The sequence below is a fragment of the Chiloscyllium plagiosum genome, chromosome 15 (assembly GCF_004010195.1).
Source record: "Chiloscyllium plagiosum isolate BGI_BamShark_2017 chromosome 15, ASM401019v2, whole genome shotgun sequence".
Classification (NCBI taxonomy): Eukaryota; Metazoa; Chordata; class Chondrichthyes; order Orectolobiformes; family Hemiscylliidae; genus Chiloscyllium; species Chiloscyllium plagiosum.
In genome coordinates this window covers 40,175,917-40,202,869 of record NC_057724.1, presented here as the reverse complement: position 1 = coordinate 40,202,869, position 26,953 = coordinate 40,175,917, and the positions used below count along the sequence as shown (strand labels likewise).

Below are 26,953 nucleotides of genomic sequence, written 5' to 3'. Positions count from 1 at the left end.
ATAATACTTCATGCAAAAAAGTCTCTTCTCTCCTGTTGAACTTAGTTTCATCAAAAATTATGATGGTGTTTGGCTCTTTCTACGAGGTTCTATCCTTATATCCAAACTCCCAATAGGCAATAATCTAATGAAACCATTTGATTTCATTTAAGCTTTATTGTCGTGTGTACTCAAGTACAGAAGAACAGGAGTACAGAGAAAAGTGTACAATGTTGCCACACACGGTGCCATCTTCGGTACGAAGATACCAAGATGCAAAACTTAGGTACAAGTAGTAACATAGAGAAACAAAATTCAAAGAAAAGCATTACCATTGTTCTTAGTATAGGTAGAAAAATAAAGAAATAAAGTTAAAAGTTAACATTACAGTCCTTCCTACAATTAAGTGGAAAAATAAAGGACTAAAGCTATAAGTTCAACAATATTTCTTAAATGCACTCCCTGCAAGGTCTTCTCTGCTTTGGCCCGCTGTCTGGGACACCTTGGGACTCCTGCTCTCGATGCTGCAGATGCCAGGGGTCCTCCCTCACTGACACTTTGGGCTCGTTCTAACTACATTGGGCTCAGATCCACAGTCGCCTCCCCGCACCGGACTTCCAGCCGATGCTGCTCCAGGCCCCCAGCTGCTCCACGTACTGAATCTCCAGCTGACACACCTCAGGCCTACGGCCATTGCCATTGTTTGTGACGCATTTCTAATGTTTAGGACAAGAGATTATAGAAAATCAGCAGTCATGATGTAGAAAACATCACTTCCTGTAGGGCTACTTTTTAACTGGCTAATTTAAATTCAATGAGAATTTTCTACATTTAGCTTCATGAAGAAACCAACTTATAATTATAAAAATATAAAATTATTAATTGTTTGGCTTAAAGCCTAATTTTATTTTGTTTGAAATATTGTGGGCCTATATCTAGAACTGTTAAGGTTTTTATATTTACAAAATCTAATTAACACCTATGTGTTCATATTTTTATATAGAGATGTATCTACAATGATGGTGACATCATCAACCATCATCCTCCTAACCAGATTCACAGTGAAGATATTCCCAAACTCATACAGATAAAGGAGACAAATATAGTTGAAGTTGAGAATATTTGTAGCTATGTATCACCCATCCATACATCCTGTCCGGAGGTCAGTGTCACATTTTCTTTTATGCATGTGTTATAATCAAATTTTGGAGAGTAACATGGGACGTGGCAGTACAGTGATAAGATATTGTTCTTTTACCAATTGGATCTAGGTTCAATGAAGCCCAGATGCAAGTGATAAAATCTTCGTAACATGTCTTTTTGGTACAAGTCTAAATCTGGATTTCTTATGAGGAACAAAGCTATTACATTACTGCAGTAAAAGATTGTGTTAATGGCACTTGTTTGACCAGTGTAAACATTATTCTGGATCTTTACCCTCTTCATCTTACCTAAGATGGTGGGCAAGGTTTAAGTGACTTTGCAGAAGGACATATGATTCATCAAGGACCAGAAAAGGTCACTGGGTTCATTGAAGCTTAATGCTCCAGTATCTTTAATACTTTTTTGCAACCAACATGGTTTTGAGCATTTTATGTTTTTTGCCCACAATATTCTACTGGCAGATTATTCCATATAATTTTCAGCTTTCAGTTGTTAACAACAAATTTAATTCTTTAAATTTAAATTTAATCTGGCCCACTATATCTTTTTTCTCATTAGTCAATGGGCAAAGTGCTGCAATGGTTTGCTGACCAGGAAACACTCCTGCTCATATCACTTGCCAGCAGATGTAATGGAAGGATTTTTGTGGTAATATCAACCTGCTTGGCTATATCACACATACACCTTCCATAGCCTACAAGTCATCGCGTGGACTCAAAACTGGAAAATCTGGCTGAGATATACGTATGACACTATGTTGTCAGGAAACCTCAGTTTGGTTCTGATTTACAGGAGGATTTTAGGTTTACCATCAATGTTTTTATTAAGATCTTGTTCAATTGAATCTTGATACATCATACTATTCAGAAAGTGTTACATAATTGCTTAGCTGATTGCAATTAAATTGTTACTTTATAAGCAAAAAAACCTGTTTAAAAAAGTCATGTTATTATAGCATTGATTTAGAAAACCAGGAGGCACATGTGATTTATAGTCCACATTGCTGGTCAATATTGACCAATCCTAATCCTTATTCAATGATCTATATTTTAGCTATAGCAAAAGTATTGAAATGAAAAATACCAATGTGCCAACTGAGATTTAGTGATAAAGCAGGACAGTCTAAGTTATATGGAATGTTGTATTGATTTTAATCGTTAATGTGACTTTGTAGCAACTATATGCGTAAATTAAGAATGTGTTTCAGACTATTATTGAGAAATATCCACTGTGAGGCACTTACGTAAAAAGAAGAGTAACATTGACAGTTTTCCTTTAAAATGAGAGAGATGCCAGCATGCTTCATGCATACTGTCCACATGTGACTGCTTGGTGCAAATCAATTGTAGCCCTAACTTTGCAAGTTGGCCCTGTGGAAAACTAGAAAACTTCCATTCACAGCTAGCAATTCACTGGTAATGTTGCTTGTGGCTATTGCCCTTTAGAACCATCTGCTGGCAGAATCTGTGAATTAAACACAAAATCAAGACTTGAAATAAGTTAAGAAATACAACTGGCAGAGTATCTAGAAAATGTTGCTGTCACTTTCAGGTGTCATCAAGCTGCAATGTATTAAATAAACTAGAAATGTTTAGGATTAGAAAGGTCACAGTGGCTAGTAGTCCCATAGTTCAGAAGGTCCTATATACAAATGTTATGAATACCCATTCCACTGGTAGGATCTCACATACAGTGTATATAAAAAGGCGCAGGTGTAATGTTATTATTTTCTGATACAACATGGAGGAAAATTTACATAATTTTCAGCTATGCATAGCTGATGCAAATGTCCCTGCAAGGTTTCTTGCAAAATTTATCCTCATCTCTTGCAATCCTCAATCTTCCTTTCACTAAGAATCTGTCTACTGCCTTCTTGAACTTGTCAACATTCTGCTTCCACATAAACTATTTATTCAACTTGCCCTCTTTTGAGTATGTCCATACTTTCTGCTTTATTTGCATTGACCCTAGCAAAGTTGCTTGCCAGTTCTAATCACACATCAACTATTTTTCTCACTTAATATATACATTAAACTATGAATTCCCTAAATCAGAATTAGTATCTTTTTTTGATGATTTGCTTCATATATCCACATATTATGAGGCAAATACATCTTTTAATTGTTAATCTTGCACAAGACTTCTAAAATTTGTAGTTCTCTTCCGAAGATCCAAGTTGTTAGTCATTATGCATTATGAATGCTCTGTCACGCTTCATTGCTTAAAATAACTTCAAGTCATTTAGTCTTTCTTCATCACTCACTTCTGAGGGATTGGTACCATTCTTGTTACTCTTCTGTGAATTTTTTAGGTTTGGTGATAAAATTATACATCAAGACATAAGGCAAAATTGTCACACATAAGACCCAATACTTCAGTTATGAGACAGAACAACAGCAGAAAAAGAAATAAAGAAGTAAATCCCAAATTCTGGATCCCATTGCCTCTTGGAAATTGAGCAGTAAAATTGTGCTAAAAAAAAAAATGGCAATTGCGAATTGTCGTGTATAGTCACATGATGACCCATGACCGAAACCTCAACTTGAATAGATGTCACCCTCAAGTCAAATGCCAGTCAATGGCTACCTTATCTTAACTGCCTCATTAAATTGTATAAAAACAAAGAATTGAATGATAGGCAATAAATGTGTATCTAATCAGTGATCACCACATCACTTAAATAAATTTTTACAAAGCCTCTCAAACCTGTTCTACCATTTCTTGAAATCATGGTTGATCTGTGTTCTGCCTCCATGTATATGCCTTTGCTTAATCACTTAATACTTTTGGCTAATGACAAAATATCATTCCCACGTTTAAAGTGAGCAATCAATCTAGTATCAATTGTCGTTTATGAAAGGTAGTTTCAAATTCATAACTTTGTGTGCAGATATGTGTCCTAATTTTACTCCTGAAAAGTCTGGCTCCTATACTGTGTTCCATAGTGCACAACTTTCCAAGCAATAAAAATGCTTCTGTCTTCCCTACTTGTTCCTTTTAAAAGCTTAAAGCTTGGCTAAGTCACTCCTTAACCTTCCAAATTCCAGAAAATATCATTTTAGTTTGTGTCCCTCCCTTTCTTGACCTCTCCATTTCCATCTCCGGCAACAGTTTCCGGATGGACATTTACTATAAACCCACAGACTCCCATAACTACCCATACTGCACCTCCTCCCACCCAGTATCCTGCAAGAGCTCCATCCCGTTTTCCCAGTTCCTCCACCTCCACCGCATCTGCTCGGACAAGGAGACATTCCACTCCCAAGTATCCCAGATATCCACCTACTTTAAACAATGTGCTTTCTCCCCCTTCCGGGCAGCCCTCCACTGCACCTCCTGCATTCCCTACTCCACTGCTTTAAACCGCCCCCTCTCCAAACGCAATAAAGGCAGAGTCCTCCTTGTCCTCACCTACCACCCCAACAATCTCCGCAACTCATGTATCATCCTCAAACACTTCCACCAACTCCAGTTAGACCCCACCACTAAAAATATGTTCCCCTCCCCACCCCTCTCTGCTTCCATAAGGACAATTCCCTTCATCAATCCTTGGTTCACGCCACTCTCCCCACCAACACACCCGAACCCCAGGTACCTTTCACTGCAACTGTAAAAGATGCAAAGCCTGCCAACACATCATTCCCCTCATCTCCATCCAGGGCCGCAAACAGTCCTTCCAGGTGAGACAGAGGTTCAACTGCCTCTCTTCCAATCTAGTTTACTTTATTTGGTGCTCCTGATGTGGTTTTCTCTACTTGGTGAGACCAAATGTAAACTAAGGGCATGTTTCACTAAGCATCTCAGCCAGGCCTGCAGGGGCCTACCTGAGCTTCCAGTCAACACCCATTCAATTCCCCTTCCCACTCCCTTTCTTGTCCATCCTTGACCTCTTCCATTGCCACAGCAAATCAGACCACAAATTGGAGGAACAACACATCGTCTTCCACCTGTGCGGCCTACAGTCCGGAGGACTAAACATTGAGTTCTCCCAATTTCAAATAACATCCCTTCCCATTCCCTGACTCCCTTTCTAGCCTCTCCCCCACCCTCCCATTCCTCTGATCGACCCTTCCTTTCAGCTACCAACCAGATTCATTCCTCTCATCGACCAACCAGGTTGCCCTCTCTACCTGTGTTCACCTATCACTACATCATCACTCCACCCCTTTCCCCATCTATACCCTCCCCCACCCAGGCCCCTATTATCTGCAGCTGCCCTTACACCCACCCCAGTCCTGAAGAAGGGTTACATCTGAAACGTTGACTTCTCCATCTTCTCCCAGTCTCCTGCTTGTCATTCTTGCTATTTAATCCTTGATGCTCAGAATCATTTTTGGTAACAATAAAGATATTACAAAAAGAGTTTGACGAGTTTGCACCTTGGTTCAGTTTGAACCTGCTATATTGAAATTTGAAAGAGACCTACAAATGTCAGTTGACATTGCTTACCAGACCCCAGCAGGAGATAACAATTAGCAAAACAAATAGAACACTAGAGCTAACTTCAAAATAAAGTGAATCTGAAGCTACATATCACTTTTTCTCCTTTATTTACTTATGGACATCACGAGCAAGGCTGCATTTGTTGGTTATCTCTAATTGCTTTTAAAATAAGTAGCATGCTCAGCCATTTCAAAGAACAGTTAAGAGTCAACCACATTGCTATGGGCCAGATCAGGCATGGATGGCAGATTTTCTTTCCATAAGGATATCAGTGAACCAGAAGGACCTTCACAACAATCAGTTATTTTATGATCACTATTGCTAAGACTTACAGGCAGTTTCCTGGTTCCGAACAGTTTCCTCTCTGGATTCATTTGCAAGTTGATTTGTATGCAAGTTAGAACACAATGCAGAACAACGTAAAGGAGCCATTCATAAGTACAGGAAATCTTTGTATGTCGGGTCTTTAAAATTGCACCTCTGTATGACATCACCTTTGTAAGAATGAGCCTTCATAAGTCAGAGGTTTCGGGACCCTCTGTACTTTCAATTCCTAATTTTATTAATTGAATTTGAATTCCACCAGTTGCCATGCAGGTAAGGCTATTTCTGGACTTCTGTGAACAGTGTTTATCACTGCAACATGTAGAAACTAACCAGGTTCTAGATATAGTTCAGAAGAGAGTAACAAAACTAATTCATGTCAAAGTGAACAGCTCTGAGTTATGATAAACAGTTAAAACTTTAAGTTCTCAAGAATAGATCCGCAGTGGAGATCTTGTGGAGGCATTTTATAAACTTAACAATAAAAAAGAAATAATCCAAAATAATATTTTCAGGCATGTCTGGATAGTGAGAAATATCAGCATGTGTTCAGCTTTCAAAGGGTGAACCTCTGATGTCAATGATTACTTATCGACAAAGAAGTGAGCAGCTGGAATAAGTTACATAGAAGGTTCCGTGAGGCCAGGACAGGGCTGAATTTGTAATTCAGAAACCAAGGGAGCTATAGATGTCATCAGACCGTGCCTGCTGAGTGTGATTAACTCATATTCTTAGACAGCTGGAATGAAAGACAGTGAGGCCAAGACATAGGATTTCACAGTTAGCTTTGATGGCAGGATGGTCTGGTTGTTTCTCTAGAAGAATAGATTTGACATATTGGGGCGTTTGGAAGTTGGATTGGGATGAGTGGATGTTTATATTTGCAATATATTTGAAATATATTTTAATAAAATATTCCTAAATTTAGCTTTGGCAAGAAGTTCTCTATGCTATTAGCAATGTTTGACTGGTCAAGTTTTCTCCATCAATATATTAGATGCACATCTAAAAAGCACACAATACTAATTTGCTATCTGGCACATTAAATTGTAGTAGGGATCTATTTGTATGGAAATTGCATGAACTGCATGGATAGAAGATTTAGTGAATTAGTTCACTAGAAAGTAGTGAACTTTTCATTGTATCATTTACCTTAGTGCCAAAGGTAGATTTGCAGCTTCAAAACTGATAGTGAAGGGCAGTTAGATGTGATTCTTAGTGTCATTGTTTTGCAGATTACATTGTTAATCTAGTATCCTATTGTAGTCTGAGTTCTTGCTGCATGCATTGTGTTTTTTTTCTCTTCAGTGGGCAGCATGTATGAGCATGCAGTTTGGAACTCTGCCTCAGCTTAATACCTTTCAGGAACTAAAACAGTTTGTAAAAAAGGAGAAAACACTTAGGGTGGCCATAATGATCACTTAACCAGGTAGAACCAAAGTAATTAAACTAATGTAGGATAAACAAACACAACCTGAGTCAAAGTTAGCATTTTATCAAAAGATAGCAAAACTCAGCCAGGTGTGAAGAAACTCTTGCCTTCTATTTATGAGTCACACTTTTCTGCAAGTTTCACATATTAGATGAAAGTCATCTGCAGATTTTCCAGTTTGTAAAAATGATGAAGTCGCATATGGGAATACATAGGTGGACTGTATTTCAGGAAAAGAGTTTTTGAGCAGAATATTTTCATATCTTTCTCTTTTGCCCTCCCTGCTTCCTCAGCATAGCAAAATAAACTTGGTGATAAGACAAAGTAGAAAAACATATATTCACTAATATTTCAAGGATATTTACAAATTTTGCCGCTACTGCAGATACAAGATTTCAATTTAACAACTGTGGCCTCAGGCTAGAAGCCTCAAGGATTTTTTAATCCAGACCTTCCTTTTGTACCAGACCTCCTCCTTATAGGGTTTACACCTATGTGTATTTGATATTGCACTTCATTATTGTGCTTAGGTTGAATAATTAATAAAATGCCTCTTATTCAAAAAGACCTCATTTTGGCTCCTTAGTTTTGACTAGGCTGTATTTTAATTGAAATATGATATTGCCATATGTTAAAAAGCATTAAAATGTATATTATGGCCAACCAAGGGTGTTAAGAAGAAGGGAGTCAATTCACTCTTCCTCAACTGATCATTAGTTTTGGTGTTGTCTGTTCTTGTTTCATTGCATGAATATGCATAATACAATTCAAGAACAGCTTCCAATTAATACAGAAGTTATAAGTAATACCTTTCTCTATTACTACAATCTCTTCAAGATTGATCAAACATCTGTTCTCCCACATATAATTCCTACTATAATTATAATCCTACAAATATATTTAATGAACTGTAGTCCCTGTTAATGAATAAAGCTACCTATTGAAAGATTGCACAAAGAGAATATAAGTAGAATCCAATTGCCTATATTTACTTCAAGCATACCTTCTCCAAATTGTTTCTGAGCAAGGTGATTGCAGTTTCTAGGCACATATGCATGTTCCTCAAAAGTATTGACCTGTACTTAAAAAATTCAAGTGCATGTACGATCGCAGCTTAAATGTCATGCATTTCTACTATTTCTTGCTCTGTAAAATAACGTACTGCCAAAATAGATTCTATACCCACCTTGATTTTCATTCTGAGAAAGAAGATCTACTGTCATGAAGTCTAACTTAATTATTTTGAGGGGATGACAAATGCTGAAAGAATCAACCACTGTTTTTAAAGTGTTGTGGCATGTATCTTATTTGTTTGGCACCATAATTTTCCCTTGATGAACCATTATCCTAAATGGTGGGTGCATAAAAAAATACTAGAAGCGATATTGCTTAGGAACATAGGGCTTAGGCGCAGGAATAAGTCATTCAATCATCCAAACATGCTTTGTCATTCAATAAGATCATAAGCTAATCTGGTTCTGGTCTCAACTGTTTTTTTTCCTGTCTGCCCCCATAACCCTTGTCTCACTTGTCTATCAAAATATATCTAATTCAACCTCAAACAAATTCAGTGACCCAGTCTCCAATGTTTTCTGAAGAAAAGAGAACTTCCTGAGAAATAAAATTTCTACTCAACTCTCTCTCAAAAGTGAGTCTTTGTATTCTTAAACTGTATCCCCTAGTTCTAGTCTTTCCTTTGAGGGATTCGTTCTCTAAGAATCCACATTGTCAGTCCCCTCAGTTTCTTATATGTATCAATAAGATCATCTTTCATTTTTCTCTTCTCCAATGGGTAAAGACCCAACCTATTCCAACGTCTTTCATAAGATAACACCCTGAATGAATCTTCTGGGAACTACTTCCCACACAAATGTATCCTTTTTCAAAGGTTGCTATGCTGACACCCAGAAGCTGCACACTATCAGCAACATATCTCAAATATATTTCAACAAAGATAAAAATTAAAAAAGAAATGAAATAATATATCGTGTAAGAGAATTAAAGTGTTAAACTTTTTGGGATTTTGACATCTGGAAAAATGTCCATACTACAGAGGACGAAGTGCTTGATGTCTTGAAATGCAAAAGGTGGATAAATCTCCAGGACCTGATCGGGTGTTCCTAGAACTCTGTGAGCAGCTAGGGAAGTGATCTTCTTTCACAGAATGAAAATCAAGGTGGGTATAGAATCTATTTTGGCAGTACGTTATTTTACAGAGCAAGAAATAGTAGAAATGCATGACTTTTAAGCTGCTATCGTACATGCACTTGAAGTTTTTAAGTACAGGTCAATATTTTTGAGGAACATGCCCCTGGCTGACATGTTTGTATCATCGATAGTCACAAGTGAGGTGCCGGAAGACTGGAGGTTGACTAACGTGGTGCCACTGTTTAAGAAGAGTGGTAAGGACAAGCTAGCGAACCATAGACTGGTGGGCAAGTTATTGGAGGGAATCCTGAAGGATAGGATGTACATGTATTTAGAAAGGCAAGGACTGATTAGGGATAGTCAACATGGCTTTGTGCGTGGGAAATCATGTCTCACAAACTTGATTGAGTTTTTGAAGAAGTAACAAAGAAGATTGATGAGGGCAGAGCGGTAGATGTGATCTATATGGACTTCACTAAGACGTTCAACAAGGTTCCCCAGGGGAGACTGGTTAGCAAAGTTAGCTCTCATGGAATACAGGGAGAACTAGCCATTTGGCTACAGATCTGGCTCAAAGGTAAAAGACAGAAGGTGGTGGTGGAGGGTTGTTTTTCAGACTGGAGGCACAAGGATCGATGCTGGGTCATTTTCGTCATTTATATAAATAATTTGGGTGTGAACATAGGAGGTATAGTTAGTATGTTTGCAGATGATACCAAAATTGGAGGTGTAGTGGACAGCGAAGAAGTTTACCTCAGATTACAATGGGATTTTGATCAGATGGGCCATTGGGCTGAGGAATGGCAGATGGAGTTTAATTCAGATAAATGCAAGGTGCTGCATTTTGGGAAAGCACATCTTCACAGGACTTATACACTTAATGGTAGAGTCCTAGGGAGTATTGCTGAACAAAGAGACCTTGGAGTGCAGGTTCATAATTCCTTGAAAGTGGAGTCGCAGGTAGATAGGATAGTTAAGAAGGTGTTTGGTATGCTTTCCTTTATTGGTCAGAGTATTGAGTACAGGAATTGGGAGGTCATGTTGCAGCTGTATAGAACGTTGGTTAGGCCACTATTAGAATATTGCGTGCAATTCTAGTCTCCTTCCTATCAGAAGGACGTTGTGAAACTTGAAAAGGTTCAGAAAAGATTTACAAGGATGTTGCCAGGGTTGGAGGATTTGGAGAGGTATAAGGAGAGACTAATAGGCTGGGGCTGTTTTCCCTGAAGCATCGGAGGCTAAGGGGTGACCTCATAGAGGTTTATAAAATCATGAGGGGCATGGATAGGATAAATAGACAAAGTTCTTTCCCTTGGGATGGGAGAGTCCAGAACTAGAGGGCATAGGTTTCTAGTGAGAGGGGAAAGATATAAAAGAGATCTAAAAGCCAACTTTTTCACACAGCGCGTGGTGTGTGTATGGAATGAGCTGCCAGAGGAAGTGGTGGAGACTGGTACAATTGCAACATTTAAAAGGCATCTGGATGGGCATATGAATAGGAAGGGTTTAGAGGGATATGGGCCAGGTGCTGGCAGTTGGGACTAGATTGGGTTGGGATATCTGGTCGACGTGGATGAGTTGGCAAATGGGACTAGATTAGGTTAGGATATCAGGTCGGCATGGACACATTGGACTGAAGGATCTGTTTTGTGCTGTACATCTGTATGACTCTATTTTAATTTTGATTTTTAAAATAGCCTAAATATTGCATACGCATGGACTTATGCACATTTGGAAATAATTGACAGTGAACATATTGGATTGGTGATGTCAGCAAATATATGTTTTTTCAAACAAGAGTAATTGTACACACCAATGCTCTGTGTAACTACATTTTAAGTTCCATTCTTGTATGTTCCATTCCCCTTGCAGTAAGTGACATTCTTCCATTTGTCTTCCTAATCACTTGCAGAACTCGCAAACTAACTTTTTATGATTCATTTGCCATGAACCGAAATTACTATATACCTCCAAGTTCAGCAACTACTTTCTAATCAAATAATATACTAATGTTTTTATTCTTTCTGCCAAATTGGCACATTCACAGTTTGTCACATTATACTCCCTCTGCTGGATTTTGTTCACTTCCCCACCCTTACATATGTATCCCCTTGACAAATTACTTTTTTACCCAACTTGCTGTCATCAGCAAATTTAGTTACCATACTCTTGGCCTCCAATTCCAATTAATTAATTAGATGTTAACATGAACACTTGAAACATTTTTTTCTTCTAATTCCACCTTTTGAACATAATTATTCAAATGTAAGCCTCCAGTAATTTTTATTTAAGAACCATACAACAGATTATGGGTATGCAATATAAATTAGTCAGATAGTTTGAACTATCCATTTATAATGACTGCATTTATTTGTAATTCCAAAAAGCCTAACTATAAAATGGGCTAGATAAAATGAACAGAGGTAAAGATCAGGAGAGACCATTGATTCCTTCATCAGAGACCTCCATAGATTAGCAAACAATTGTGCATTTGTCAATTTAAGGACTAAGTAACATGAAGCTATGTAGTCATCAGTGTGACATATGAAGCACAGGCAGATTTTTTTACAGTCAAGAAAGGACATTAAGCTTGTGAAGGCATCATGGTTTGCGAGGCAATCTTACGTCTGGAAGTAAAACCAAGAGAAAGTTCAAGGGGAGATCAGGTATGTAGAGGAGCCAAGCAAGTCAGTGCAGTATGTAGGCCCAAAATCAGAAAGTGTACCAAAATAAAAGCTTAACTAAAGTACTAAAAAAACACCAATGCCATTTCCGGACTTCACATGCAGCAGAAAAGAAGTATTTAAGTGAAATGATTGCCCAGCAGAGGGAGCTAAATATAACAGTTGTAACTATGATCAGTTTAAGAAATATTTACAAGGAATTAACCAACAGAAGTTAAATCACAACTAGATCCCAGATGTAGGAGAATCACAGCCACAAAGGTTAGATATCTCAGGAGAAATCAATAGCCCACTAAATATTAGTTGGTAATTTTTGAGAGACAGTCCACTGAGTTTTAACAAGTCACCAGTGCAGCAGTTAGTATATTTTCCAATAAAGTTAAAATGGCTAAAACAGATTAAGTTTAAAGCCTCTTCATTAAACTACAAAGCGCAAGAGGAACAAATTTAAATGTCAAAGGTCAGATCGTGGCAAGATTTAACAACTCAATCATGTCTCTCAAACATGAAGAGATGACCAAGATGTTGATGAAGGAAAAGTGGTACACATTGTCTACATGGTCTTTTGCAAAGCCTTCGACAAGATTTTGCATGGTAGACTGGTCACTAAGGTTAAATCACTTGGCTTGATAGTAGGAAGCTGAGGGTGATGGTAGATGGTTGTTGCTCAGGTGAAGACCTTTAAATGATTTGGATGAGAATATAGGAGGCATGAATAATAAGTTTGCAATGACATCAAATTTGAACAATGAAGAAGATTTTCTAAGGGTACAGTGGGATCTGATCAACTAGTTTAGTGGGCTGAGGAATGGCAGAGGGAGCTTAATTTAGATAAAAACAAGGTGTTGTATTTTGGTCAGACAAACCAGGGCAGTACTTATATAGTAGGGCCTAGGCGTTGTTATTGAACAGAGAGACCGAGGAGTGCAGGTACGTAGTTCCTTGAAAGTGGCATCACAGGTGGACGGGCTGGTGAAAAATACATTACGCACACTCACCTTCAGAGCATTGAATACAGGAGTTGGGACATTATGTTATGACATTGGTCAGGCCAATCTGGAGTATTGCATACAATTCTGGTCATTTTGCTATGTGAAGGATGTTATTAAAATTGGAAGGGTGCAAAGAAGATTTAGAAGGATATAACTGAGATTCGAGGGTTTGCGTTATGAAAAGATGCTGGAGAGACTGGGACTTTGTTCCTTGAAGTGTAGGAGACTGAGGGGTGACCTTACAGAGATTTATAAAATCAGTAAGGTGAGTAGCCAAGGTCTTTTCCTCAGGGTAGAGGTGTTTAAACGTAAAGGACATTGGTTAAAGGTGAGAGGGAAAATTTTAAAAGGTACTTGAGGGGCAACTTTTTCACACAGAGGGTGATGTATGTATGGAACGAGCTGATAGATGAAGTGGTAGAGACAAGTACACTTACAACATTTAAAAGACTTTCGGACAGGTACATTAATAGGAAAGTTTAAGAGGGCTATGGGCCAAATGTAGGCAAATGGGACTAGTTCAGTTTAGGAAATCTGATAGGCATGGATGAATTGGACCAAAGGGTCTATTTCTGTGCTGTATGACTCTATGACTCTCAGTATTAAGACAGAGAAATAACTGAACTACTTTACATCTTCCAGAATCATTTAGTTTTACTCTCAAAAGGTCAGCATGGCAAAGAGTTCATGGTTCACAAAATTAGATGCATTGAGTGGATTCTGGCAAATAACTTTAGAGCTGGAATGAAAATTATTTTAAAAATTTTATTATAAAAATTTATAATGCCTTTTGGTTGATGCAGTTTTCACATTTGGAATTGTGTAAGCACCTGAAATAATCCAGAAACCAAGATGCAATATACTTCAAGGAAAGGAAGAAATAATATGATGTATAGTTATTACACAGCTCAACAAAAGGAGAACACAGGTGTAGAGTTAAGGGCATTCTGAAAACATTACAGGAGGCAGATCTGGCAGTAAATGACAAATATGAATTTACAAAGCTATGATCAAATTCTTCGACCACATGGTGCAAGTCACAAGCATGAAGGTGGATCTTCAGAAAATCAGGCCGATCAGAGAATTATTTCAATCCATGAAATTAACAGAATTGCAAAGAAGTCTAGATATTGTCAGCAGTCAGGGAACTTCATTCCTAACCTATCAGCAAACAACAAGCAACAAGCAATCAAAAGAACTGCTGAGATAAGGTGAACAATGATTTTGGAATGTTGTACAAATAAATTCTTTTGAAAAAATAATTACTCATTTATTAAAATGTATTATCATGTTCCAACCCATAGTTACTGAAGATAATAGCAGAAAATGCATCTTTCATAGGATTGGGTGTAGTTTTACAATTCTCAGAAGATGGTTAAACGTAGACCAGCGTATTATGCTGCAGGTTCTAATAGAAATTTTAAAAAGGCATGTCACAGTTGAAACAGGAGACCTGGTGGCAATATGGACTTGTATGAAATTCTCAAAGTATGTTATGGGCTTAAGATTTAAGATTGAAAGAGACCACAAAACATCAGATTCTCTTGTTAATAAGAAAACAATTGCAAAGAGGCAATCTCGTATTTAGCATTTCAGAATGTGTTTGATAAGATACTCAACTACTGAGTATAACCAAGCTAAGTGTCAAATATGGCTGATACTTTGTTCATAATACTAGTTAAAGAGATTGACAAACAAGATTTGGAGTTGATAGCAGGAGTAGAAGTCTGTACGTCCATTTTAACAGGAAATCTACCAAGACCAGTGAAGAAATTGTTGCAAATCAGAGTCACTCAAAGCAGACATTAAATATGTATGCATGTTAGAAGATATTATCAGAAAGGATAGCCAGCATAAATCTCCAGTAACCCTATACTGAGATGACACTTTGAGCACTGAAAGCATTTCTCAAATTAGTTGATGATGTATTGATACTTGAGAAAAGATTGGTAATAGGTAGAAAGCTCAGAAATGATATTCTCCAAATATTGTATCAAGGTCATCTTGTAATTTCAAAATGCTGAGTAAGAGTCCAGCAAGCAGTTTGGTAGCCTGGAATGACTCAATCAATTGAAGAGCCAATGGCAAACTTTAAGACTTGCACTCAGGAATGGCATCAATACTAATGTCAATATTCCAACCAAGACTTTGAGAAAGGCTAGGAATGGACTTGTTTGAGTTTGAATGGAAGGTTTATATTATAGATTATTACTCAAGGTAAATTGAGATAAATTGTTCCTCTAGTATTGTGCCATATATAGTGATAAAATCATTGAAAAATGTTTATTTAACTCATGGTATTCCATACATAATAGTATTTGAAATGTACTACAGTTCACAAATAAGCAATCTACAGGATTTGCCAATGCATATGCATTCCTTTTCATTGTCTGGTAGTGAATGATGAAGCAGACTGAGGAGTCAGAACCATAAAATCAATGCCGAATATGAGTAACAATATTGATTTGGCGTTATGAAACTATAGATTATCACTATTGCCAAATGAATAGTCACCATCAGAAATATTATTTGGGAGAAGCCTGCGATCACAGTTTCCATCATTGTCTAAAAGGTTAAGACCTCATGTTACCATAGAAGAACATGATAGAGTGAGATAACGCACACAGGTCTAACGCGAGAAAGAGTGGGGAACTTCAGTCATTGTCATTGAGCAACAGAAGTGTCATTTCTTCAGTAAAGATCTGCAATCAACAGCAGTTCCTTACTTATTGTAACTATGAAATCAAATTTTATGCATCTGTACTTGCAGGGTATAGCAGTAGTTGTTGTGATTATTGTGGAATTATTGGCCATTTCTCCATGGAACACAGAAGCTTTTAACCTCAGTGTTGCTGGACAAATCTGCACCAGGCTGCCTTAATTTATTAAACTGGTAACCTTGCTTTAAACAGACCGTACCTCCTAGTGATTCTTTTAACCGATCTCGAGACCGAGACACCTAGTGCAGAAGAAGCTCTTCGGACTATCGGGTCTGTATCAACACATCAGAAACACCTTCGAACTAATCCCAATTACCAACACTTGGCCCATAGCCTTAAATGTTATGATGTGCCAAGCGCTCAAATGGGTACATTTTAAAGGATGTGAGGCAATCTGCCTCTACCACCCTCCCAGGCAGCGCATTCCAGACCAGGACCATCCTCTGGGTAAAAAATATTTTCCTCACATTCTCCCAAATCTCCTGCCCCTCACCTTGAACCTGTGTTCTCTCCCAACTGACTCTTCAACTAAAGGAAACAGCTGCTCATTATCCACTCTAACCATGCCCCTCATAATCTTGTAGATCTCAATCAGATTGCCCCTCAGTCTTCTCTGCACCAGTGAGAACAACCCAACCCTATCCAACCTTTCCTCATAATTTAAATTTTCCATTCCAGACAGCATCCTGGTGAATCTCTTCTGCGCCCCAGTGCAATCATATTCTTCCTGTAATGTGATGACCAGAACTGTACACAGTACTCTAGCTGTGCTGTTAGCTTGTTCTATACAACTCCAACATGACTTCCCTACTTTTGTAACCTACGCCTTAATTGATGAAGGTAAGTGTCCCATATGCCTTTCTCACCACCCTATTAACATGCCCTCCACCTTCAGAGATCTATGAACAATATACCAAGATCAATTTGTTTCACAGAACTCCCCCGTGTCGTAATGCTCATTGAATACTTCCTTGTCAGATTACTCCTCCCAAAGTGATCATCTCACATTTTTCAGGGTTGAATTCCATCTGCCACTCATCTGCTCATTTGTCTTCTTGTAGCCTAAGACACTGAACCTCACTGTTAACCATCCGAGCAATCTTGAGTCAGCTGCAAACTTACTAATCCAACCCCCCGCACAGTCCTCGATATCATTTAATGAATGATGAATAAGGGGGACCAGCACTGACTCTTCTGGTACCCCAATGAATGCTGCTTCCAGTACTAAAACACCCTTATGGCATCACCTTGTCTCCTGTAACTGAGTCAATTTTGAATCTACTTTATTTAATTTCTCTGTTTCCCATGTGTATTTGCCTTCTTGATGAGTCTTATATGTGAGAATTTGTCAAAGGCTTTGCTTAAATCCATATAAATGACATCAACTGCACTATTCTAATCTACATGCCTGGTCATATCTCAAAAAATTCAATCAAATTTGTTAGGCATGACCTCCCTCTGATGAAGCCATGCTGACTATCCCTGATCAGGCCTTGTAAAGATAGATGCTCTCCTTTAGAATTTTCTACAGCTGTTTCCCTACCACTGGCTTGTGACTCACTGTTCTGTGGTTCTCTGGCTTAACTCTACAATCTTTAGAGTCATAGAGATACACAGCACAGAAACACACCCTTCGGTCCTGCTCATCCATAAAACCAGATATCCTTAATAAACCTAGTCCCATTTGCCAGCATTTGGCCCATATCCCTCTAAACCCTTCCTATCCATAATCCTCTAAATCCATCCTACCCATATCCCTCTGAACTCATCCAGATGCCTTTTAAATGTTGCAATTGTACCAGCTTTCACCACTTCCTCTGGCAGCTCACTCCATACACGCACTACCTTCTGTGTGAAAAAGTTGCCCCTTAGGTCCCTTTAAATCTTTCCTCTCTCACTTTAAACCTATGCCCTCTAGTTTTGGATTCCCTCACCCCAGGGAAAAGACCATGCACGTCATGATTTTATAAACTTCTATAAGGTCACCCCTCAGCCTCCAAAGCTCCAAGGAAATTAGCCCCAGCCTATTCAGCCTTCCCCTGTAGCTCGAGCCCTTTAACCCTGGCAACATCCTTGTAAATCTTTTCTGAACCCTTTCAGGTTTCACAACATCCTTCCTGTAGCATGGAGACCAGAACTGCACACAGTATTCCAAAAGTGGCCTAACCAATGTCCCTTTCAGCCATAGCATGACCTCCTAACTCCTATATGCAATGAACTGACCAATAAAGACAAGTATACCAAATGCCTTCTTCACTATCCATTTTCAAGGAACTATGAACCTGCACTCCAAGGTCTCTTTGTTCAGCAACACTCCCCAGGACCTTACCATGAAGTGTACTTAAAAATTGGGACCACATTAGTTCTTCTCCAGCCCTCTGACATCTCTCTGTGACCAGAGAGCAATTAAAATTTGGGTCAGTGCCCCTGCAATCTCCTTCCATGCTTTCCACAGCAGGCTAGGACACAATTCATCTTGGCCCAGAGATCAGTCCACCTTTAAGCCTGCCAACACTTCCAATGTCTTGTCCTTCTATATGTCAATTTGCTCAAGCACCTTGCACTCTCTCCCCCTGGGATCCCTACCTTTAACCTCTTTCTTTTGGGTGAAGATAGATGTGAAGTATTGGTTCAGCACTCTATCAATGTCCTCTGGCTCTACCCACAAATTGTCTCCTTGGTCCTTAATAGGCCCAACTCTTTCTCTGGTTATCCTCTTCTCATCGGTATACTTAGAGAATATCTTGGGATTTTCCCTAATTTTAGTAGCCACAGCTTTCTCATATCCCCACTTTGCTTTCCTGATTGCTTTCATAAGCTCCACCCTGTACCTTTTGTACTCCACTAATTTGTTTGCCTTCTACATGCTCAAAACTTCTCTTTACTTTCTCATTGCATCCTGAATATCTCTGGTCATCTATGGTTCTCTGGGCTTATTATTCCTTCCTATCAGTCTAGAGGGAAATTGGTGGGCTTGTACCATCCCCATTTTCTTTTTGAATGCCCCCCACTGCTCTTCTGTAGATTTTCCCAGCAGTACTAATCCCAGTCTACCTTGTCCAGATCCTGCCTTATTTTACTGAAATCCACTCTCCCATTGATGCAGCCAGGGCCTCCATTCCCTTTCCTGAAGTCAATGACTAGCTCCTTTGTTCTGCTGATGATTATTGAAAGATTGTTGTCCATACAATACAGTAAAGCACTCTATCTCCTTCCTCTACTTGGTCTTGTGGTTGTTTGAGATCTGACCTACAATCATGGTATCATCAGCAAACTTGTAAATGGAATTGGGGCGGAATTTGGCCACATAGTCATGTGTATATAAGGAGTATAATAAGGGGCTGAGTATGTGGCCTTGCAAGGCACTAGTGGTGAGGATTATTGTGGGTGAGGTGTTGTGACCTATCTTTACTGACTGTGGTCTGTTGGTCAGGAATTCAGTTACAGAGTGGGAAGCAGAGGCCTTGGTGTCAGAGTTTGGAGATGAGTTTGTTTGGAATTATGGTGTCGAAGGCAGAGCTGTAGTCAATAAGTAAGAGCCTCTGTGAATTGTGCATAGAGTTTCTCCTCAATTTCCTGCTGGCTGTCTGAGGGTCTGTAATAAAAACTTAGCAATGTAGCTGCCCCTTTTTTATTCCTAAGCTCTATGTACAAAGCTTCATTGGCTACCTCCTCCAAGATAGCATCTCTCCTTACTGCAGTAACTATCTCCTTAACTATTTTTTAAAGTTCATTCACAGGATGAGGGCGTCGTTGGCCAAGCCAGCATTTTTTGCCCTTTCTTAGTTGCCCAGAGGGCAATTGAGAGACATCCACATTGCTGTAAGTCTGGAGTCACATGTAAGCCAGACCAGGTAAGGATGGCAAATTCCTTCCCTAAAGGATATTAGTGAACCAGATGGGTTTTTCCAACAATTGACAATGGATTCACAGTCATGAACAGATTCTTACTTCCAGATTTTACTGAGTTCAAATTACACAATCTACCATGCGGGATTCAAACCTGAGTTCCCAGAACATTACCTGAGTCTCATGGAATAACAGTGTAATGATAATAACATTAGGCCATTGCCTCCCCTAATGATGCAATGCCTCCTTTTTTTTTTAACCCTTCTCTGTCTCACCTGAAGATTCAATATCCCAGAATGTTGGGTTGCCAATCTTACCCCTCTGTCACTTCAGTTTTACTTTAAAATCTAAGGCTGAGAACAGTTCTTGTTTTCACCTTTTCTTCAACCCGTCCATCTTGAATTCAACTCACAGGGCTGAGTCTTATCATTTCTTGACTAATGTCATTTTTGTCAAGTGTCAAAGAGGGTTTCTGTCCATGAGACTGAATTGGTTTCTAGTGTGACCATTCTAAATCTGCCTCATTAACGAGCATCCCCATCCCTCTGGCACCCCTCCTATCCAATGCTAGCTTCTTTCTCTCCCTCACAAAAACTGGAAAATATTAATTCTGCGATATTTTTTGGAATAGACCACCATCCCTGATGTCAGCACCATTTTGAAAGTCCAGCCATGCACCAGGTAACATGTTAATAGTTCAAGTTAACCTTCATCATTGATGTAGTGGCACAGCCAGGCTTTCTCACAGCACAGAGGCAGTACAGCTGGCAGTGCCTAATACATGTAACAGCACATTCCGCCCCAATTGCTGTTTAAGCACCAGGCCACACATTTCACTGGTCCATAACTTCATTTCACCCAACAATCCTTTCTATGTTACTATTTTTCCATGCTGTAAAAACTTCATGAATCTACTCTGTCCCAATGCCCACTGGAGTTCAACATCTCATCACTGTCCACTGTGGATCCATCATAGTCAGGAAGGCCTTCAAATGTTGTAAAACATTAACTTTTGGTAAAAGAACCCAAAAGCAGACAGAAATAAAACCAACAGAGGCAGCAATTCCCCTCAGCACTCATGAGAATTGCTGCATCTTCAACAATAAGTTTTTGGGCAGTCAGTGAGTCATTACTGAACTCAGCTCCCATCTACTGAAAGTGGGCATTCTTGTCTGGCTTGTAATGCCAGATGAACCTGTACTCTGTCATGTACAAATAAAGTTTTCCCTTGCTCTACATCCTCATCATCCTCAGAAGACTGTTCTCATGTCCTAATTCCTCAATATTCATCATATCCTCTTGTTGCCTGCCCCAGTTGTGCAGATAGGATTATGTGGCACACTATGTCCACAGTACTCTGAACGGCCCAGTCAGACATGTCCAAGCAGCAGAACCTTATCTGGACTTATTGTCTGTTCTATCATGGCCTAGGATTATATTTCCACACCACCTCAGTCAGGAGTTGTGTAATGTTCAAAGAAGGTAGCTGTTGCCTGCAGTATTAGCCTTGCAAAGCATCTGGACTCTCAAATGCTGGAGGAACATTAGAGTTCTCAAGAATGTAGGAGTCATGGCAGTTCCTCTGGTACCGGGCACAAACCTCTAAGAAGTGATACCGATAATCACAGATCACTCACATATTTATGAACTTGAATCCATTCTATTCGTGAACTCTTCATTGCTGTCATATGGTCATTGCTGTGCAAGGTATGTATATTGTACTGCACTGTATGTCTGCTGTAAGCCAACTATGTTGCTGAAGCTTACGGGCCAGGGCTGCAGTACTGGTTTTGTTACAGGGAAATTAAATGAAGGAGTGTAATTATGCACAGAAGATATTGGTCACAGCATTCATGCATTTGGTGGGTTAATGATCGAGAGATACTACACAGGTCTCCTGTGGCTCCCGGAAGGAGCTGTCCTTGTGAAAGTACAGTGCAGCTGTCACATTGATAGTGACCGAGATAAAGTGACCACCTACTGCTGTTTCAGCAATCAGCATAATTCAGTCATACTGTCGCAGGACGCATGTAGCCTATGGTGGCATTGCATGTGATTCATCCAGGAAAGAAAAATGACATCATGGATGAAACCGATCCTACACTCTCTCCAGTGCATTCCGAGTGCCCTTAAGTTGTGACTTCTAATTGTGGTGGACACTGTTTGATGTCTGCTCCAGATTGCTCCTGCACCAGTTCTTTCTCCATTCCTCCAAAGTCTTCTTCCATTGTTGTTGCATGTTACAACAGCAATGATTACACCTGCATGGGATCACACATGCTGGCAAAACTCCTGTGTTAGGAACGTAGGGAACAGAAAAGAACCTTAGCAATGGGAACGGTCTACAGTCGCATCCCTTGACATGCTGCATGCATGAAATGACATATGTTGCGTGCCAACGAGGAGGGTCATGGAATGATGACTACTGGCAAATATGATGACACCAAACAACACTTTTCACTGTATTTGTGATAAATATCCATGACAGTAAATATATCAAATCAAATGAAGCAGCCTGGCTTGAGCTTTACCATATGCAAAACAACTTCAAAGTAATCCGAGCACTTAAATGTACCTGAGGGGGCAAAACACTGAAAGGCAATGTAGGACAGGGATACTGTGAATATCCAGATAACCGCTAAGTGAGTGAATACTAAGAGAGCAAGCAAGCAGCATTGAGATGCAGCCTGGTCCAGCCCATGATTTGGGTGCCTGTCCATATGCTCAGTGTTGTTGCAGCGGCATTGCAGTAGTGCTTGCCAATGAACCCCAAAGTGACATGGCAGTGTAGAAGCATATTGTAAGTGGATTGGAGATGTGCCTTGATGGTTCTGCATGTCTGGCATGTACCGGATGCCAAAGTCCAAGGATCTGCAAGTGTACAGCTATTGCCCGGCAGTGTGCCCTGAGATTTTGATGTTGGGTGTCAAAGATGATGAGAAGGAGGAAAAAATGGAAAGCAGGAGTCACCAGGTACTTTCATGTCAGGAATTCTCAACATTGTTTCTATTTGAGTTTTAGAATAGCAACCCGCATATTAATGAAGTGAGATTTAATGTTAATGAGCATGATAATGAGCAATAATAGGCATCTTGCCATTTCCCAGGAAGAATCTTGTCTCAATAATCAGGGCTTCGCTGGAAAATGCAACTTATTCCCTATGTCCTTGAAAAAGACCTCAAATAGATTTCATATGCAATTCTCCCAGATTTCTCACCACAGCCCATGTTGCTCAGACCCCGATACAATTCTGCTGCTAGTGAGTCATCAAATTACATGATAAAGTATGTTGGCAACAACAGAAATTACTGCCTAGTAAACCATGGCAGTATTGAAAATTAGGAAGCAAACCTGAGATTATCTGGCGAAAGACAAATTCACAAAATATTTTTTCAGTAAATTGTCAACACAGGAAAAGTCTCTGAACAGAAAATTCTCTGGAGAAAGCACTAGAGCACAATGTCAAACATCTTTTTCCTCGGGGAAACTAGCTTTTAAAATAGCATTGAGTTCAGAAAAAACTCAATAGCCACTAAGAGGAGAAATCCGAATTGAGTACTCATGAGGATAAAAAATTATCAGAAACCCAAAACAGATTTAATCCCTTGAGGGAAAAGTCAAAAATGTTTAGTCGTTGCCCAAAAGACTAGGCTGGGGAGTACAAGTAAGACCTCTGGCAGTGAGTTAACAAATGTCTGAACTGTTCACTCAATGACAAAATAAACAACAACAAATGAATATGGGCCTAAAGAACATCAATTAAAAAAGGACAAAAAATTGGGAATAACAAGTGTTATTGCAATTCAAGGCGTTCGAGTCCTAACAGCACAGCTAATGCCATTTTTATTATTTCAATAATTTGAACAACAAATTCAAAGTCTTATTTGGCAAATAAGAAGTTCTTTTGATTTATTATTTAAAATATGAACATTTGGAAAAAGGAAAAGAGCACATAGCCGGTGATGTGTTGTCAAATTGTTGCAAAATTACCTGAAATGTAGAAAAAAAAAGTGCAAGTGTCATGGCAGACATCTTCGACACAGTCAAAAGTTAATGAGTCTTATTGAATTAAACCATTTTGAGAAAGTTCTATCCGCAGATCCTTGGTAAATCCTTCAACATCTTGGCAAAGGAATATCCTCATTAAACTCTATGATGCCACCATAAATGTAAAGGAAGCTAAACTTTGCATTCAAAACAATATTTAAATTGTCTGAAACTTGTAACTGCTTCCAATTTTTGCATTGCAACAATAACCTTCATAAGAACAAAGATTCAACTGCAATTTCAATCAACTAAGAATTCTTGTAAAAATCCAGAAATCCACTTAATAGATTAATGAATTGTAAAATGTGCAAAGCACAGTTCCTAAAATTTCATACAGCTTCTGGACTGGATATCAAATCAGATGCTGAATAGGTTAGCACATGTCTGTACTACATGGGAAGAACATCAGATCATATGTTGCACAATGAACAGATTGATATGAAACAGATTCCATTTGACAATCTCCTAACAGATTTTCTCAATATTTTACTTCAAGAACAAATATAAAACTGATGGTATTGTAATGGCAGCTATCAACTCCCATGAAAATCTGTACATAATTTTAATTATGACTGTACGCAGCTATGGAAATTTACAACAACGTCTCATTTACAATAGAGTTATCACTAGTCTCTTTAATGAATCAATCACTGAATTTCTTTAGTTAGATGAGGATCTAACTATAGAATAGCAGTGGATACATAGTCTAGGAAGTTGTTCAAGAAGCATTATACAGTAAAGGTTTCATTAAATGCAGAATATAGCATGTTGACTATTTAAAACACAGTAAACCATAGGAGACAGACCTGTCATCTTAACAATATACCATGTGTGGCAACATTAATGCAAAACCTTAGGCAACCTATACTATAGTATCTTGTCACAGGTCTTGTTCCAAAACCCCACATCAGTAAAGACAAAGCTGTCCAGGCTTCTGCCAACAATATACTCAATGTGGCAAAAGAAGTCACTTTTCAAAGATGTGCTACAGTCTAAAGAACATACCAAGTAATAAATCAGATTGTTCTCAATTAAACATGTATATTTAAATTTCTTAGAACAGAACCTTGAAAGATATGTCAATCCTGCAAATGAATAAGCTTCATTATAAAAACAAAGCAGCTAGCTAGGAAAAACCTGTATTACTCTTCCACAGGAGAAATTAAACAGTCACCTGCTGTAGATTTAACAGAAGACATCTACATAAATGGTTATGCAACCAAATTTAGGCCAGATACTAGTGTCAGTATCATGATTATCTTGGATGACACCCCATGATTAGTGGACATGAACACTTTATGACCTATTTAAAGCTATGTGCAGCTGGAGGTTCTATACCCGCACTTAAAGGGATGGTGTACCAGCATTCAAGGAGCACATTTATATGGATAATGCATGCATCACCAGTGACCAACAATTTCTTTATTTATTCATGGGATGTGGGCATCCCTAGCTGTCAGCATTTATTGCCCATCCCTAGTTGCCTTTGAGATCCTCTTCATTGGGTGAGAAGACATATTTTTCCCTAAACCACAAGCACAGAGTCCAGGAACTCCCATACACTGCAAAAAATGATTTTCAGCACCACAATCTCAAATTGTTGATTGGACTGGGAAAACTGGAAAGTCCTTATAAAACACTTCGAAAACCAATGGAATGGTGCAGGGTATGGTCACAGTCCCCAAATACAACACTTCCATATGATTTTGTGTCAATTGCTCACACCTCAATGCAACAGTCATGATAGAAAAAAAAACATCGTGTAACTTTCAGGTGATGAAAATTTTACTAAGGTTTCCACCAGTATGATATTTACAAAGCTGGATATCAGTAGTAGGTTTCGGCAGTTCATTTTATGCACAGCATTTCAATCTTCACAACCTTCATGACTTCTTTATATCAATATTGTTTAAATGAATCATAATGTCATAGAGCCATAGAGATGTACAGCACAGAGGCAGATCCTTTTGTCCAACTTGTGATATCCAACCAGATATCCAAACCTAATCGAGTCTCATTTGCCAGCACTTGGCCCATATCCCTCTAAACGATTCCTATTCATATACCCATCCAGATGTCTTTTAAATGTTGTAATTGTACTGGCCTCCAACATTTCCTCTGGCAGCTCATCCCATACACACACCACCCTTTGCATGAAAAAGTTATCCCTTCAATCACTTTAACATTTTTCCCCTCTCACCCTAAACTTATGCTGTCTAGTTCTAGACTACCCTACCCCAGGGAAAATGCTTTGTCTATTTACCCTATCCATGCCCTCATGATCTTATAAACTTCTATAAGGTCACCCCTCTGCCTCCAATACTCCAAGCAAAACAACCCCAGCCTCTCCCTGTAGCTCAAACCCTCCAACCCTGGCAACTTCCTTTTAAATCTTTACTGAACCCTTTCAAGTTTCACATCATCCTTCTGATCGGAAGGACATCAGAACTGCACACAATATTTCAAAAGTGGCCGAACCACTGTCCCTTTCAGCTGCACATAGCTTCCCCAACCCCAACACTGACCAATAAAGGCAAGTATACTAAACGCCTTCTTCATTATCCTATCTAACTGTGACCCCACTTTCAAGGAACTATGAAACTGCATTCCAAGGTCTCTTTGTTCAGCAATACTCCCCAGGACCTTGCCATTAAATATATATGCCCTGCCCTGATTTACCTTTCCAAAATGCAGCATTTCACATTTGTCTAAATTAAACTCGAACTGCCACTTCTCAGCCCATCTAATCAGGATCCCATTGTACTCTGAGTTAATCTTCATTGCTGCCCACTACACCACAAATTTTGGTGTCATCTGCAAACTTATTAACTAATTCGGTACCCATAGGGAGGGCCTCAACCGGGACCTTGGGTTCATGTCACATTACAGGTGATCACCATTGCACTACACACACACACACACAGATATTCCTACACACACACACACTCTCACATACACACGGACACAGGTACACACAGACACACACACACCCTTATAGACACACCCTTATAGACACACACGTCTACACTCACACATGCACCCCCTCACAGACTTAAGACACTCTGCACTCACTACACACACACACACAAACACTTTCTCACACTCACAACCCCCATCCCAGACAGACACACACAGACAGGCAAAGACCCACATGCACACATATATTTTGTG

At 39.1% G+C, this 26,953-nt stretch overlaps 1 protein-coding gene across 1 annotated transcript in view; it reads left to right on the top strand.

The window, feature by feature from the left end:
• dlg3 (discs, large homolog 3 (Drosophila)) overlaps positions 1-26,953 on the top strand; it is a 539,119-nt gene that overhangs the window by 115,569 nt on the left and 396,597 nt on the right. Inside the window, exon 4 of the mRNA XM_043704756.1 lies at positions 983-1,141. Coding sequence (XP_043560691.1) covers positions 983-1,141 — 159 coding nt within the window. The remainder of the gene's footprint in view (positions 1-982; positions 1,142-26,953) is intronic.